The sequence below is a fragment of the Lagopus leucura genome, unplaced genomic scaffold (genome assembly GCF_019238085.1).
Source record: "Lagopus leucura isolate 7727_CA_CO unplaced genomic scaffold, USGS_WTPT01 Super-Scaffold_100001, whole genome shotgun sequence".
NCBI classification, from domain to species: Eukaryota; Metazoa; Chordata; class Aves; order Galliformes; family Phasianidae; genus Lagopus; species Lagopus leucura.
This window is the reverse complement of record NW_024962262.1, coordinates 36,231,462-36,247,471: the sequence shown is the minus strand read 5'-3', so window position 1 is coordinate 36,247,471 and position 16,010 is coordinate 36,231,462. Positions and strand designations below refer to the sequence as shown.

At 43.1% G+C, this 16,010-nt stretch overlaps 1 protein-coding gene across 1 annotated transcript in view; it reads right to left on the bottom strand.

Moving 5' to 3' along the window:
• CLYBL (citramalyl-CoA lyase) overlaps positions 1–16,010 on the bottom strand; it is a 156,715-nt gene that overhangs the window by 68,171 nt on the left and 72,534 nt on the right. Inside the window, exon 2 of the mRNA XM_042866781.1 lies at positions 7,369–7,558. Coding sequence (XP_042722715.1) covers positions 7,369–7,558 — 190 coding nt within the window. The remainder of the gene's footprint in view (positions 1–7,368; positions 7,559–16,010) is intronic.

The following is a 16,010-nucleotide window of genomic DNA, read 5'->3' as shown; positions in this document are numbered from 1 at the left end:
AGGTACATTGGCTCGAACTGTAGAGATATGTAGCAGAAAAAATTACCAGAGAGCAAGTTCTATAGTCACTGTATCCTACCACCTTCTGTTTCATGCCATTGTTAATGGAGTCTATGAGATTCCCAATGCTTGGCTTGCCTCTGTTTTCAAAATGTGGTCTTTACAACATGGAAGGATAAGCAGAGTGGACTGCTTGTTAAAAGAATCATGAAGTCTTAGGTTCAAGACCAGATTTTGAGATCACTGCAAGTGAAATTTGGACAGACGTATATCTCTGTTCATAACCAAAGGAGACGTGGAACAAATGTTTCTGAGTGCCAAGAACACTGCTGACGGGTCTGGGCAGTAACTTTACATTTTGCTCTCTTCTGCTATCATCGCAGCCCTGGCAACATAACCTCACGCACATACCTGTATACACATTCTGTATAGACAGAAGTCAACCCAAATTTGATCCAATGGATTTCCAAGTTACATGTGAATACGCAGCTTTTTGCATTGGTTTGATTTGGTATAGCACACCCAAAACTCACTGATGCCCTTCAGAGTGCTAGACGCTCCTTGACTGCACAGCCAAGTCCTTCTTCTTAGGAGAACACAGGAAATATTGCAAAACAATCCAGACAATGCTACAGAAATACGTAGCAGTAATGAGTTCTAGCCCTGCAATTAGCCTTCAGTACCCACATGTGTTGCTGTGTCTGAAGACAGCAGACTACTCATGAGGACTTAAATGAATTCCACACCTAAACAAACATTGTGTTTTAAAGCATTTTCTCAGGTCTGCTAAAATACCCCTGCCTGAAGTTACTGTTTATACTGAACCAAGACATTTTCACTAAGTTTCTAGACACCGTTCTGTCAGTAGTAATTGTTATATCAGAATACATCTAAGTCAAACTTAATTGGATACAACTGAATCAGCGGAAAATAAATAACTGGCATTTCAAAGGCTTTGCTTGAAGAGACACAAGCATTATCGAGATCATTAAGAAGAAAATTGCTGAATATTGTGACCATAGTTATGAATCTTCAAATCTTTCTGTAAGGAAGATGATTGGCTCGTAGGATAAAACAATAGGAACAAGAACTTTTATTGTCACTGCTACCAGTAAGGAGTGGCAGTTCTTCGAGTACCATGGTGGGATTAATAAGAAAGTGAAAATACTTTACAACTTTCATAAAAATGTATATTCATCAGAACTCTTCAAGGATCAAAAAGGCCTTGCAGAGATTCACTGTACAGTTCAGCTTCCCTACAATATACCAGAGAGACTTTTGGACTCCCCAGTTCCTACAGAAGAAATTTCCCATGCTACTGAGACTTTTAATAATGGCAAGCCACCAGGGAGAGCAGCATTCCCATTTTAATTTTGTGCATCTTTTGAAGAGAAGTCACCCTACTATGCGCCTGTGTACATTTAATCATTCTCTACACACTTTATCAGCAAGCCTTCTCCCCGTAGGAGGAATACAATTAGGTACAGTACTAATTTATTATAAATAAAGCAAAGACCTGGTAAGATAACCTAGTTGTCAATGTTTCATGCTACTGTGCCTATGAAGTACTAGCTAACATTCTCACTATGAGTCTAGAGAAATACCTGCAGCATTGATAAATCCCAACCATCTTGGCTTTAATAATTATATACATATACATACATACATATATATATATATATATATATAAAAAATCATCATAGCATAATACAGGAAAACTGTTGGTTTTAATTGAAGTAGCTAGAAATTTATGGAAGCCAACTACAGCTTTTTTCCACTGATATGGTAAAAGATCAACAAGGAAATGCATTTCAATAAGGAAAGCCTTGGATTTTTTTGTATGCCGTGCTGACCCATTTTATGTATTCATCTCCACCCCAAAACTCAGCTGAAGTGTTACTTTGTATGCAAGAGCCTCTTCTCATCTGTGATAAGGAATAAAAAGGTCAGAATGCCTCATATTAGGAGAAAAATGCTAGGATAGGATGCTCTCTCTCCAGTGTGCTACTTGTTCTGACCCCAGGATCAGATCACTACAACGATGGAGGAGGCATTCTCATGGGGAGAAATCTCCATAAAATCAGCATGTATGCGGATGATCTGCTCTTAACTGTAATGAAACCCAGAGACATCCCTTACGTATGCGTTATTCATAATGGAACAGTTTGAAAAGTGGTCAGGCTTTAATCCTATTTTTAAAAACAGATGATTCAAAAGAATTAATTGATTTTTTTTTTCTTCCATGGCATAGCACAGTGATGATCTTTTAAGTGGCTGCTATAAGATATTAAGTGGGAGTAAATTTATGCTCTGACCCTAAGAGGCCATGCTGCGGATAAGCCAAAATAGGTCCTTCCCTATCCATCTTCCCAGCCAAACTGAACTTCCCCTCACTGCTGAGGAGCACAGGGAGAGCAGGAAGGCTCAGGGCTTGTTGCTTGTCTGCTGAAGGCAGAGATGAGAGGAAAGATGGAGTACAGCTTCCTCTTCCCCAGCTTCTATTGCTCAGGCGCTGGAGGAGCAGGCAGCTTCCTCCTACAAGACACAAAGTGATAGAATCCTGTCTCACAGCAAAAGAACTTAAACTCTCATCAGTCCGACATCATTTTAGAGTCCAGCCCTGAATATTAATAACTTTTATTGGATGAAGACGATCTCTTCAGTTCCAGAGGAAAAACAGCAACACTGCTCAATTTCAAATGAAATGTTTCATGTTGGGGGATCCCACGGAAGTTTCCTAAACATATATTTAATCCAAGAGACTGCTTTTTTACCTGTACTGTAAAAAACATGAGAAATGTGAAGCTTTGTATGTCAGATTTGTTTTAGGACAAAGAGTGATAAATATCTGTATATTGCTGGCAGGATTTAATTCCCTAGTATGAAAGGGCAATTAGGTCTAACACCACCACTGGGGTTAACATTCTGGCAAATCTGAACAAAAACTAACATTGAGGGAAAGCTATTTATTAAGTGATGAGACCAGAGGCTACTGAGCCATGACCAAAGGCTAGAGCAAGAGAAGACTTTGGGAAGCAGAAGACACAGGCAAAAGTCCAGAGGAACCTGGAAAGGGACTCATGCTAGAGGATGAGGAAGAACTAAGCAGAGGAAGTTACAAAGAAAATGCTATAACCAAGGGAGGCTGCTTTCCTTGCCAGCTGTTCCCTGATCACTGAACTGGTCATGAAGCTACTGTCTCAAAATGAGCAAAGACTTGCATATGGCTTTACTCTGCAGACAATCAAGCTGTAATTACCTGCCCCCAACAGCGGTATTGGGTGTGAAGAAATAAAGATGTTCCTCCAAGAAACCTGAACTCTGCAGCCAATTAGTTTTTCTTTCTTCCAACACCTTTTTACCTGGTGAGGCAGAATATGCTCTCAACTGAATACACAGCTGAATACAGGCAATTATTGGGGTTCTGGGATGTTTCAGAAACGTATTTGCAGAGACCCTGACATCAAGACTGCTGCTTAAGCAGGATAGAGAGAGGCACTGTCTTGTTAAGGAAAAAAAAAAGACAAATAGGTTGGATACTACAGAAATATTGCAGTTTGACATACAGATGAACTTTAAAGGTTCCTGACAACTCAAATGATTCTATGACTCTATGACTCCACTTCTATGACTTCAGACTGCAACATTTCTCATTTGGAAATGACTTTTCATTTTAAAACAAATGGAACAGCTGGTATTCCAGATCGTTGATCTATCTGAATCTAGCTTAATCTGAATGTGTACCACACAAAGTCTTGTAAAACAGACTTGGTGGGGTGTTGTTCAAATTTGCTGCTTGGATATGATTAAAGCAAGGACCCTGTGTAAGCAAGTGAAATTGGCCCAAAGCACTGTGAACCTTCAGCCAGGTTCTTACTTTCCTAAGCCCTAACATTTAATAGTAGCTTCAAGAAAATTCACAGGTGGAATTTTTATTGTTACAAAACATGGCAGTAAACAGCAAAAATCATCAGCACTATTTATTTTAAGAATAATGAATCAAAGGGACAAACTCAGTGTTGCTGAGTATTTTTTTCTCAGTTTTAGATGACCCATTTGCAACGGGTCACTGAATACAGTACTTCAGTGCATATTCTTGACATATCTTTCACACAAAGTCTCCAAACACCTCAGAAACATTAATATATTAAGCAGCAAGAGCAGTAATAATTTCAGCTTCGCATTCACAGAACCTAATAGTCAAAGTCTTCCTGAGTACCTGTGGCAGATCTAAAAATGAAGTTCGATCTTCCAATCACTTTGAATTATGCTTTGCTACTAGGTCGTGCATCACACAGACTAATTCATAGGTTGGAAGAGACTTCAGTAGAACATCTCCATCCTCCTGATCAAAGTAGGGCCTCACCAAGGTCCCCTCTGCTCTCTCCTCACCAGGATAGATAAATTCCTCTCCCTCAGCCTCGCCCCCTGTGCCATGGCCATCTTGGTGGCCTCTCACAGTCTCCCTCCTGTTTCTCAGTGCCTCTTTTGTCCTGAGGCCTCCTGCTGGGCACAATCTGCTCACCTCACCATCCCAATTGAGGGTGAGGAACCCTTTCCCTGCACCAGCTGCCTGCATCCCTGGCAGCATGGCTCTGAGGCAGTAGGCCACCTTTGCCACAGGATGCGCTGCTGGAACCCCTTCAGCTGCAATTAAAACAGCTACTGCTAGGGCCTCTTTGAAGAGCTGCACCAAGGCAGTTGTGCCCCTAGCCTGTCCTTGAGATCACAGGGTCTAGTGGTTGGCAACCCCATCCATGGCAGAGGGGTTGAAACAAGATGTTCTTGAAGGCCAACTTCCAACCTAAGCAATTCTATGATTCTGAGTTTACTTTTATTTTGGCTGGACTTCATTATGTCTCTGCCAACTAATTCCTCTGAAGGCCAAGCCCCATAAGAACAGCTGCCCCTTCCAGCTTATCAACTGCACCCCAATTTGCTATGATCATGAATCTGCTGAAAGTGCACTCCATCCCATCAACCAGGCTGTTGATGAAGATTTTCATGGTATTTGCCCCACAAGGGGCAACTGCAAAATATACACAGCACGCACCACTCACATCCAGGCAAACTGCCACCAACCCTACACTCTGTCCACATGGCCCATTTCTTCTCAGGCTTACTGAGGATACTATGTAAGGCCATGCCAAAGTCTTCACAAAGTCAAGGTAGACCTCTATTCATCTCTCATACTAAAACATGATCATTTATTTAGAGATTTGTTGGGCATGATTTGGTCCTGATCTGGCTATGAAATAACTTCAGTGAGGACCAGCACCACAGCTTTCACAACCACTAGTGAGAGCTTGATGGGCCTGTGGTTCCTCATTCTTACCCTTTCTGGAGATGGCTGTAAGCATTTTCTTTTCTCCAGGCATCAGGAACCACGCCAGCCATCATGACCTTTCGCTGATGACTGACAGCAGCTTCAGGATGACACTAGCCAGCTCCCTCAGCAGTCTCCAGTGTGCCCTGCGTGGTCCCACAAACCAGCTGAAACAGACCCTAACTTCATTCTCCTCTACTGTGGCTATGTCCTGCTGCCACAGATTTCGCTTCTAAGAAATGCCCCAGCAGGATTGAGAGCAGACTGACAGTAAAGCCTGAGGCTTCATGGAGCAGTGAGTCCACACTTCACCTGCTCTTTCTTCTCCTTTTTGCTACTGATAAACTCCTGGTAGCCATTCTTGCTGACCTGCTCAAGCTTCATCGGTTTAGATTCCAGCCAAGCTTTGACCTTCTACCTTCTGTCCCTGTGTGCCCAGACAGCAGTTCTGTGTTGCTCTCTGGTAGCTTGCCCCTACTTTTACCTCCTATCTGCTTCTTGTTTGCATTTAAGCTCAGTCAGGGGCTTGTCTGTCACCTCCAGTCTGTATTACATAATTTTCTCCTAATTTCTTTGAAATCTTACAGCCAGTGGCACAGCTCCCCTTCACTTCAACAAAGGTAGAATTTTATCACCCTTTAGAAATTACTACTATCAAATTTGTCACCTTGATCATAAAATTTCGTTTTGCTGTCATCCTGTATTAGAAATTGATGCCTCTGCTATAAATGGTTTGTTTCACATAATTAAGCTGCACCTAAAAATGCTAGTTTAACACACAATTGTGTCTTGTGTCATTTTACAGTACCAGCCTTCCAAACATGAACTAAACAACACTAATTCACTGTGACAGCAGATATAATTTTAGCCTTTTACACAGAATTTTAGCAACTGGAAAATGTTTTCCATCTGCCTTCATCAGCACACATGAACATTCAGCAGCACTATTTTCACTTTTCAGAGCTAGAATTATTATGTGAAAACTCTGTAATATTTTTCTTTTCAACATACTTGTAAAGAAGACCTGGAAGTTAAAGGGAACACTACCAAATTGAGTCCTTCTGGAAAGCATTAACTCCCAAGAAACTGAAAAGAATAAAATTTCATCCACATTTTTGAAATTACCTGGAAAAATTTTCAAGCCTATTTTCATAACTGTCTGGACAACAAATTAATACCTAAACCCTAAGTAGTGCTTGCTTTTGTTTGAGGTACTGTAAAATGAACAGTAAGACTTACAAATACGAAGATGGTGCTTTGGCACATTTATATTCCAGTTCCAAAATACCTTTCATTGTGAAAGATTCAAACCAGTTTCTGGTATGCATTACTTGAGATGTGAAACATTTTAATGGTTCATTTGAGATACTTTAAAAAGATTGCCAGCAAGGATAGATGAAAGCACGTTTGGATCATTCTCTCTCACAAAATCAAATATCATCAAAACCTTAGCACTGGTACTTCACACGTCTACATTTATTTCTCACCCTGCCTGCTTTCTTGCAGCTCCTTGGATCTAAAATGCCCTTCAGTCCCTGGTGGACTTGGGTTCTGACTTATTCAGAAATAACCCACCAACATTTCCTCTGAAAATCTCAGTGAGTAAATCTTTCTAAATACACCAAGGCTCAAGCCTGAAACCAAACTCTTGCTCGCAATCTGAAGCTTTTGTTTTAACAACAAAATTCCCACTTGATGACTGTGAGCCAATCCTTCCTTCCCTGCTTCTCTTCTAACAGTCTATTTCCTCTTTTTCTACAAGAAATATGTAGCAAAAATAATGGCACCTCCCACTTTCCTGCAGTGAGTGCTTATGCCCAGCCCTGCATTCCTTCAAAACTCGCTTCCCACTTAGGGGCCATCTCTTGCAGTTCTGGGTAAGCACGTTTTCCAACACCTCCATAAAACCTATCACTATCACTGTACTTTGTATATCTTAAGATCTACCTTTGTCTGATTGCCACTTCCCCTTAGGCAAAGGCAATATTTGCCCACACATCCAAGTTAGCGCTGATTGTATTGCACAGATAATTTTTAATTACCTTTCTGTTCAGAGCCACGCCATCTTCACAGTCCAACACCGCACAATCGACATTTAGTGATGGGATTTTTTGTATCTTCTTTTCATCATCCGCAGGTACATACAGCACAGCTCTCCTGGGAATGTACTTGTGAGATGATGCAAAGCGATAGCTCAGCTTGGGGACGCCAGCTGGCAGAGAAGAACTCAGCCTGTAAAGGAGAAAGTTGAAATTAGGTTCTTAAAAGAGTACTTGACGATATCCTAAAAATGAAACCTTCCTATCTAGATAGTGGCCTTTTGAATTTATTTCTCAGGAAGAGATAAGGTAGGGAAATATTGGTATTATAGCTAAGGTAGGGAGATATCAGTATTAAAGGTAATTATGGTATAAAACCCCCAAAACACCATGTTCAACAGAAGTTGCAAACTATAACACCCAGAACTGAAGAAATGTCAGGGCTGAGGTTATCCACGTGGCCTTAATTGCACTGCCTGTTTTGTGCCCCATGACAAGTACAGTAAGGTTTTATTTTACTTTTCCCCTCTGCCATGGGATTCTTCCACAGACTGTGATGGGAGCAAGACACGGCTGCTTTAAGACAGGGGCTGCTCCCTGCCACATGTGCTGCAGGAGCTGGATGGCATGCTGTGAATGAAGAAGGAAGGCTGGTTAAACAAACACCATTTTGCAAGGTTGATTTTGCAACCTCAGTATTATTTCAACAAACGTATTTTCATGAGGATTTTAAATAAGAAAATGGATGGAGAGGGAAGCGAGAAAAACCAGGAATGCTGGCAGAGCTAACAAGCCCACCAGCATCATCAGCAGGCCAGTTGGCCACAGAATCTCTTCATGCTTATAAAGGCTTTGTGCCCCACACTTCAGCACAGGTATGAGCCTGCAGTGCCACAGGGCTTCATCTGAGTAGGTGTTGAGTTTGTGGTGGTCTCCACTCCATGCTGATCATTCCTGGTGAGGCTGTGGCCTACCCATCCCAAATCTGGGGTTGTGTGTTCTGGGCTGCTGAAAGAGGCTGGCCTCAAGCACAGTAGGGAGCTTGCCTTGCTCCATAATTACAGGCACAGAGAAATATTTTGCAGACAGCACCGCTGCATTTCGTGGCCTTTCAAAAAAAGCCCTTGCTCTACCCTAGCCCTGCTTCTACCTATTTCAAGCTGTACCCCTCAGACATTTTCTGCTACATCAAAACTGAGGACAAAATAACACAGCTCATCTTCATAGCCGGTGCACAAGTCACTTATAAGTCACAAAATAATCCCACCATAATCCAACACCGTTACGCATTATCATGTATATTATTCAGCACTTTGAATAATGCAAAGCTTTTCTAGCACCACACTGAATATGTCATTATCACATCACGTCAGAGACCCATGCATTTTCCTATGTCCCTCTTAATAACATTTCCCAGGTCGCTACATCTGAGTAACACACAGCTACATGCACACAAGGCTTTTTTCCAAAGTGACTAACCCTCTCAAACATCTGGAAATGAGTTCAGTCAATCTACATCAGAGCCATGTGATGCCTTGCTGACAGACCACTTTCTAAACTAACCCTACCAATGCATTCTCCCTCCCCCTGGACTTGGCATCCTGAAAGACAGATCTTGAATTAAAAACACAAAGAAAACTTTAATTACATTTTATCTCAGCAAACTAATCAGAAAAGGACAATTACTCCACTAGCTCCTCTGCCAGGTCTCTGCCTATCCTGGGTAGACTCACTTCTTGAGCCCACAAAAATCCCACACCAGTCTCTTCCTTGTAATGTGTCTCACCCTAAGCAACGTGGTAGCTTTGCTGTTAAACAGAAATGCTTGACTGTTTGTTACAAACTGTGCCACTAGCCTCCTTAGTTAATCTTATCTCTAGCTGCAGCAGCTCCAAAACATGGATGCTGGAGATCTTGATAATCAACACCAGCTGAGTTTCTCCTGAGCACCTTCCTTGCTCCTCTCCCACAAACCATTCCTCATTCCCAGCCTTGTGTTGAAGAGGGGGTGGTGACACAACTTGAGGCAAATCAAGTGGCTGCTAGTTAAGTCTGCTTAATCTCATTTTCTTGCAGTAGTACACTTCGGAAGAGCAAGGAGGAAGTGCAATAGCGGAGGGTCTTTTTTCAGTGTGACACATAGAGGTCAGTAAAGAATTCTGCAGTTCTTCACAAGACATGTATGAGAAGATAGAAGTGATTCATTTATATTTTTTATCTCTGATGGCTTCAACTCCGTAGTGCCCAAAGGCATTGCTTCCCACCAGCCTTCCAAACCACCCTACTCTGGTAGGAGTGGCTAAAACCATCATCTCAGAGCACACCAGGAGAAGACATATCTCCTATTACACAATGGCATGAGGAAACCCTCACTGCCAGTAGAGCAGCCTTAGCTACATATCCCCACTCACATCTGTGAACACCCCTCTAGATGGGGCAGCAACGTGGCTCCCCTTCAAGAAGCAGCATATTTAATCCGTGAACCTATTGGGCTCAATGTTAGAAAATGTTGGGCTCTCCTCAGTTAATCAACTTGCAGCCCCAGGGGCTCAAAAAGCAAGCTTCTTAGGACACAAAATATTGGAAACATATATTGACAGTTTGTCAAATTAATAGTCTTACGAAACATGAAGTAGCTTTTTCAGGACGTTTTCTGAAACTGGAGTGTATGGAAGGAACTGCTGTTGGCTGACCAACACAACACCTTCTCTTCCCAAAACAAAGAGCTCTAGAAATGTGAGTGCAAAATAAAATCCTTTTTATCAAGGATACTGAGGTACATTTTCAGACACTATTATTTTGCCAAATATTCTTAAAAAAACCCCATTCTCACTGCACATTTGTGTTGCATAGCCAAATTTTATGTTCTGCAATAGAACGAATTGCCCAGGAAGAACAACTCCACAACAAAATCCACTTGCCTATAGAACCTTGTAAGTCTGACAGTGGCATGCATACTAATAGTTTAGCTATTCCAGCAACAAATGCTATCTTGATCATCATCTTCTGTGATTCTGATGGAGTGAGAACATCCCCAGTGTGGTTGCTTTTTTAAAGGGGAGATGCAATTTGTTATAACCCCATGCTGTAAAGGGGAAGAAAATCTTACACGTCTGCTGACTACAAGTATTCTGATGATTCAAACTAAGCTTGATTGTGTTTAAAACTAAATACTGACATAAGCCAGGTGAATATGCTAAGACAATGTTTCTTTCATTAAGCACTCTAAGTTAAAACAAGGACTAGGCTACTGGGTAATGCTCAGTGCATAGTTTTACCGCAGTATTCTTCCATCCATAGCATCCAGGAGTATGTTGAATGCTTGTGGGTCTTGGTGATCAAGGCACATTGCTTCTGCAAACAGCATTCTACTGAAGTCTACATCAAATATGTAGAAGTAGCCAGCAAATTAAACTTACTCTTGATCCTCTGAGAACAGTTTAACTGAACTGAGCAAATACACATCCTCAGGAAGGAGAAAACAAAAGCACTTGGATTACTAAGAGCTGCACTTTGCGATGGCAGCCATACAGCAGGACGGCAACCAGCGAAATTACTGACAAGCACAGCGATGCCCCTGAGGCACACTGCATCGTCATATTCCAGCACTGCTCGTGCTCACACATATATTGAATGGTACACACCTGTGCCTTCTCATTGGAGCCAACAAATTGCAGCACAGAAAGTAAAGCACTTCCACAAGTTGTTCTCAAGATCAGCACTTCAGCCTGCATCTCCGCTCCGTGTTTATTGGCCAGACCCAATCATCCTAGAAGAGACTCTACAGCATCACATGCCCAACAGATGGGAAAATACCCATGGCTTGGTAGGCCAGATCTCCACTCTTACAGCACGGTGCAGGCAACAAGTTTCTAAAGATCATGAGTAGCGACCCTGAATGCAGCGCAGCTAACATAGCGAAGTCTCCTCCAGCTAATTGTTTGATGTGTGAAAAAACACATCACCACACAAATTAAACGCGGCGGTTTGACTATGTCTGATTTGCAAGGGAGCAGCTCCCCAACACACACAAACGATCCACCGAAGACAAAGGCGAGTTGCGCGAAATTACAAAGCGCCCCAATTTGCATGGTAATTCTTTCTAATTAAGAAAAGAAGCGAGAAGTTGTTTGTTATAAACATCAGCAGGCCTTGTGCAAATACGAGCAGCTCACAGCCAAGCCGAGCGTTCGTCAAATCAAAGCGACTTTCCCGAGAGTTTTATTGGTACAGCTGCAGCGCATGCATTTTATCACACATGCTAATAATCCCGGTTATGGCACTAACATTTTAATCATTTGTTCTGTGGGCTTGTTTCTCAAACAATTAGCACTAATGAATGGCCAAAATTCCTCGGATCATATATGTCTAATTGCAGTCAAGAGCAGTTATTGTCTGCACGTACATTTCAATTCACCTCTGGGGATAATGTTTGTTAATTGTATTTCTTTATACAGCAAGTGAAAAAAGGCTGTTCGCTCCAAAAGGGACTAAGTGTTCTCTTCTTTCCCTTTGTTCCCACAAGAAGCTAAAGTCACTTCAAGAGGCACTTAATCCCATCATCCATGGTTACAATTGCCTTACAGCATCAATCAAAAAGAATCTGAAGTAAAATGATGCAGCTATATTGTGTAATTAAAAGCAATTCAGGTAGTTATTGCTTGGGGCATTTTCCAGGTCCAAATACTTCAAATGGCACCGCAGGGATCCTAAATACTGTAGTGTTTTAAATTTGGTCAGCCACAATATCTCACTGAGAAAGGGGAGGAATATGCAAAAAAAAAAAAAAAAAAAAAAAAATCTCCTAGTGCGTATTGTAAAGCAGAAGAAAAGAGGAGGACCAGCGGACGTTTGAAGTGACAAAATCTACAAGTCTCCATATAAAAGGGAAATAAAAATATCAAGAAGAGAGAAAAGGGAGGAAAGAGAAAAGGGGGAAAAAAAAGGGAAAAAAAAAAAAAGAAAATGAAAAACAAAACAAAACAATGGAACAAATTCCCCGCGATTGTTGAGAAGTTTACACGGGGGAAAAAAAAAAAAGGGCACCGCTTTCTCGGGCGGAAAACAAGAGGCTCTTAGGGCAGCGCCGTGCGGGTACAGCGCGGGGCTCCGCCGGCAAAGTGCGGGATGCGGGCGCTGCGCTCTGCTGCTGGCGGCAGCGGGGAAAGGGAAGGCGTGGGATGTCTGCTGCCGAGCAAGGCACGGCTGCATCCAGACACCTCGCCTCACAACCGCCGCTAACGGTGATCCAACTATGCTAACATCAAAACTGCGGCTGATCAACACATCAAACGCCACGCTTTACGTTCTGATTTCTTCTTTTGTTCTGATCCCACTGAGACCGACGCACCGAAAGGAAAAAAAAAAAAAAAAAAAAATAGAAAAGGAAGAAAATTTAGAAAGCCTTCAAACTCCAAACTCGGCTTTCTCCCGTGGTTTGGGACTTTCGAAAAGCAGCTCTGCTGAGAAGTCGAGGAATCCCGAAAGAGCCATTGCTTGCCGTTCGAGTCCCCAGTAAGGCTTGTGTGATCTCCCAGCAACCCAGCGCTACGATTAATGCTCCTGATGCTGATGGAGCCGTACAGGTGTAAGAAAGCAGGAGCCAAGGTGGGAGCGGGACCCCCTCTCTCGGCTCTTGGGAAGGCAAAAGAATTATCCCGAGAGCTCGTGCAGAGCCACGAGGGATCCTGCAATTTGGCTGAGGACCTGGGAATGACAAACTGCAGGCTCCAGAAGGGGCAGAATGGGGGGGCAGCATGGGGAGCAGAGAAACTGGGTAATGGGGTGTCGGGGGGCTGGGACCCCATGGCAGTGCTGGCCAAGGTGGGCTGAGCACCGGAGCCTTGTACCCCAAACCCAGCGGGAAATGACCTGGGGATGGAGAGCTCCACTGGGAAAAGAAATGGTGGTGCGGAGAAATGCAGAGAAGAAAGCAGTTCAGTGTTCAGATAGAAACAGAGTACCACAGCAAAAGTTGCTGGTGAGTCACTTTAGGGAAAATGTGTGCTGCCAGCTGCTATTTGTAGTTTTTTTCCTATCTCCAGTGAACCTATGTGAGTCGTGTCACTGAAAACCAGAGCCTGGCCGTGGCACGGATCGAGCACAAACCAATAATTCACTGACAATGGCATGAAACCACAGAGCCCTAAGCCATAAAATGATGAAAGGCTATCACAGGTTAAATAGTTAACCAAACTTTCTCCTCCCACCAGCACTAAATGTAAAAAAAAAAAAAATAATAAAAAAAATGACCTTTTATTTACCCCTGCGTGTTCTTTCAACCACATTTGACCCCGCTGTTTTGGTTCACTCGGAGCCCCACCATGCCCTGAATTGCTGTGACTGAAAGTGGGGCTTCTCTTCTCCTCTCAGAACAGTCAAATAAGGCTGGAAGCAGGAAGAGGACTGAGGGCTGCTCCCATTACTGATGCCTTGAATTTTTCAGGCAGCAAAAATACTTTGTTTTTGAGGAAGACGACGGTGTGATGCTTCTTGGGGTTAATAGGGGAATTTAAAAAGATTTAAAGAACGGGTCATGGTGACAGGGCTGCCTGCCACTAACAGCGACGGGCTGCTCACACAGGAAAGCCTGTGTGCATACATGGCAACGTGTGTGTGCTTCCAAGGTTAACTGGTGTCCTGTCTGGGGGAGCTGTAACATACATGACATGTGGGGGACTGGCTGCTCCCCTCATTCCATGTGGATACCTCTCTGCAACATGTCACACCAACAGGGCACTGCTGCATCGCTCGCATTTTGAAGTTTCAATTTCTATAGGTAAATTTCAGGTGATCTCAATTATCTAATGAATGTTATCTGTTCTTTGCATTTTTAATCCACAACACCGCACAGAGATTTTTGGGAATTTTGTTTAGCCATACAACTTCCAGACAGAAGCTCTTGCATGACGCATTTCTTACAGAATTGCAACGAAATGACAACCCTTTTTAAATCACAGAAACGTCCCGCTATAAAGACAAAGATTGAGCAGTACATCATCAGAAGACTCAGAAAGGGCTGCATGTGAGATCAGCCATTAGAAGACATGTGTGGCAATGTAAAAGAGATCTCTTTGGGTATATGGCACTGATTTATGATTTGTTTTGGTTTATCGCTCTTGTGTACAAACCAAAGCGTGCTCAGGGCTGTGTGACACCAAGGGACAAACAGGGCTTCTGAAGCTGAGCATCCTCAAGTTTGGGAGGAGGATGGGGCACACAGTACCCACGAGCTGCTGGTGAGAACCCAGTACAATTTTTTGCCTTAGGAAATGAATACAAAACAAGCACAGATCAATGCTTCTGTAGAATCAGAGAAGTGGCGTCTGTGGAAAAGCAGGGTTTTGAGGAGATGCTCCCTGTGGGCAGTCACACCCAAACACCCCTATCTTGGCAGGGAACAATTCACGTTCTTCTCCCTGCCTTGCCTGGGGACACTGCCCTTGCTGCTTCAAAACGCACCCAACCACAACCCTATGCACACGCACATACAAAAATGGGTAACAGCATTTGGACAGAGCTTTTTCCCTCTGTTTTTCATCCCTTTTCTTCACCACTCCCCTCTCTTCCTCGCACAGGCACAGCCGCTGGCCTGCTGCCTGCATGTGTGCCAAGCGCTGTGGGGCCGACACCAAGATTGGGATTTGGAAATCGGTGCTAATTACTGTCATTACCATCCCAGGCCCAAACAGCCACAGCCAAGGACTGCTAACGAATTCCACGTAAAATAAGAAGCAAGCACTTGGTGAAATCAGCCCCGATGAAGCACCGCGGTGCTGTTGGCCAGAGCAGCTGCCTGCACCAGAGCTGCGGGGTCAGAAATGCACCGATGCACAGCGAGAGATAGCAGCAAACTGGGCTGGCCCTAAAAACAGCTCCAATTCAAGTTGCAATTACAATAAAATTACACCTGGTAATATTTAAATGAAGCAGCTGGGCAAAGAAGAGTCGGTATCAATATACCAGGGAAGTTGTCAGAAGGAAGACATTTGCCCCACGCTTTGCCTCTTTCAGGATTTCGGATGTTTTATCACCAGTTCCGTTCTCTCCAATTTGTGTTGCGGTGAGGCGATTTCACAAAATGAGGTCTCCTTCGTACTTCTGAGGACTTTTCATCAACTAGGCTGCATTTCATGTCGATTTACAATTTATGGCATACTACACTTGCTGTGCACCAACAGCTCAGCGGTTCCTGTGCACGCACTTAGAAGTGTATGCAAATTGCACCACTAAATAAAGCACAGACACTTTTACTACTCAGGAGAAACAAAACCATACCGCAATCTTCTCTGCACATTGGGATTGCTCCTGTAAAGCTGCTCAAGCATGTGCTCTGCCCAGAGAAATCAAGAGGACTCATCAAGCACTTACAATTGCCCGTGTGCTGCAGCGCCCACAGGACTGAGGATTCATTTGGGGTGCTGAAACTCTTCTATATGTGTTTGTAGGCTATTCATAGGTCAACCTCCTGTTTTATGTTTTTGGGACATAGACGGGTGCAAAATCGAGACTTGGAGGCTTGCAGATGCAATCCAGGTGGTGAACATCTTTTTAACAACATAAAGGCAGTCGTTCTCAACTGGGAAATAAACTGCGTGTTATTTTCAGAATCTGATGAAAAGGAAAAATACGATCTATGTTTCATC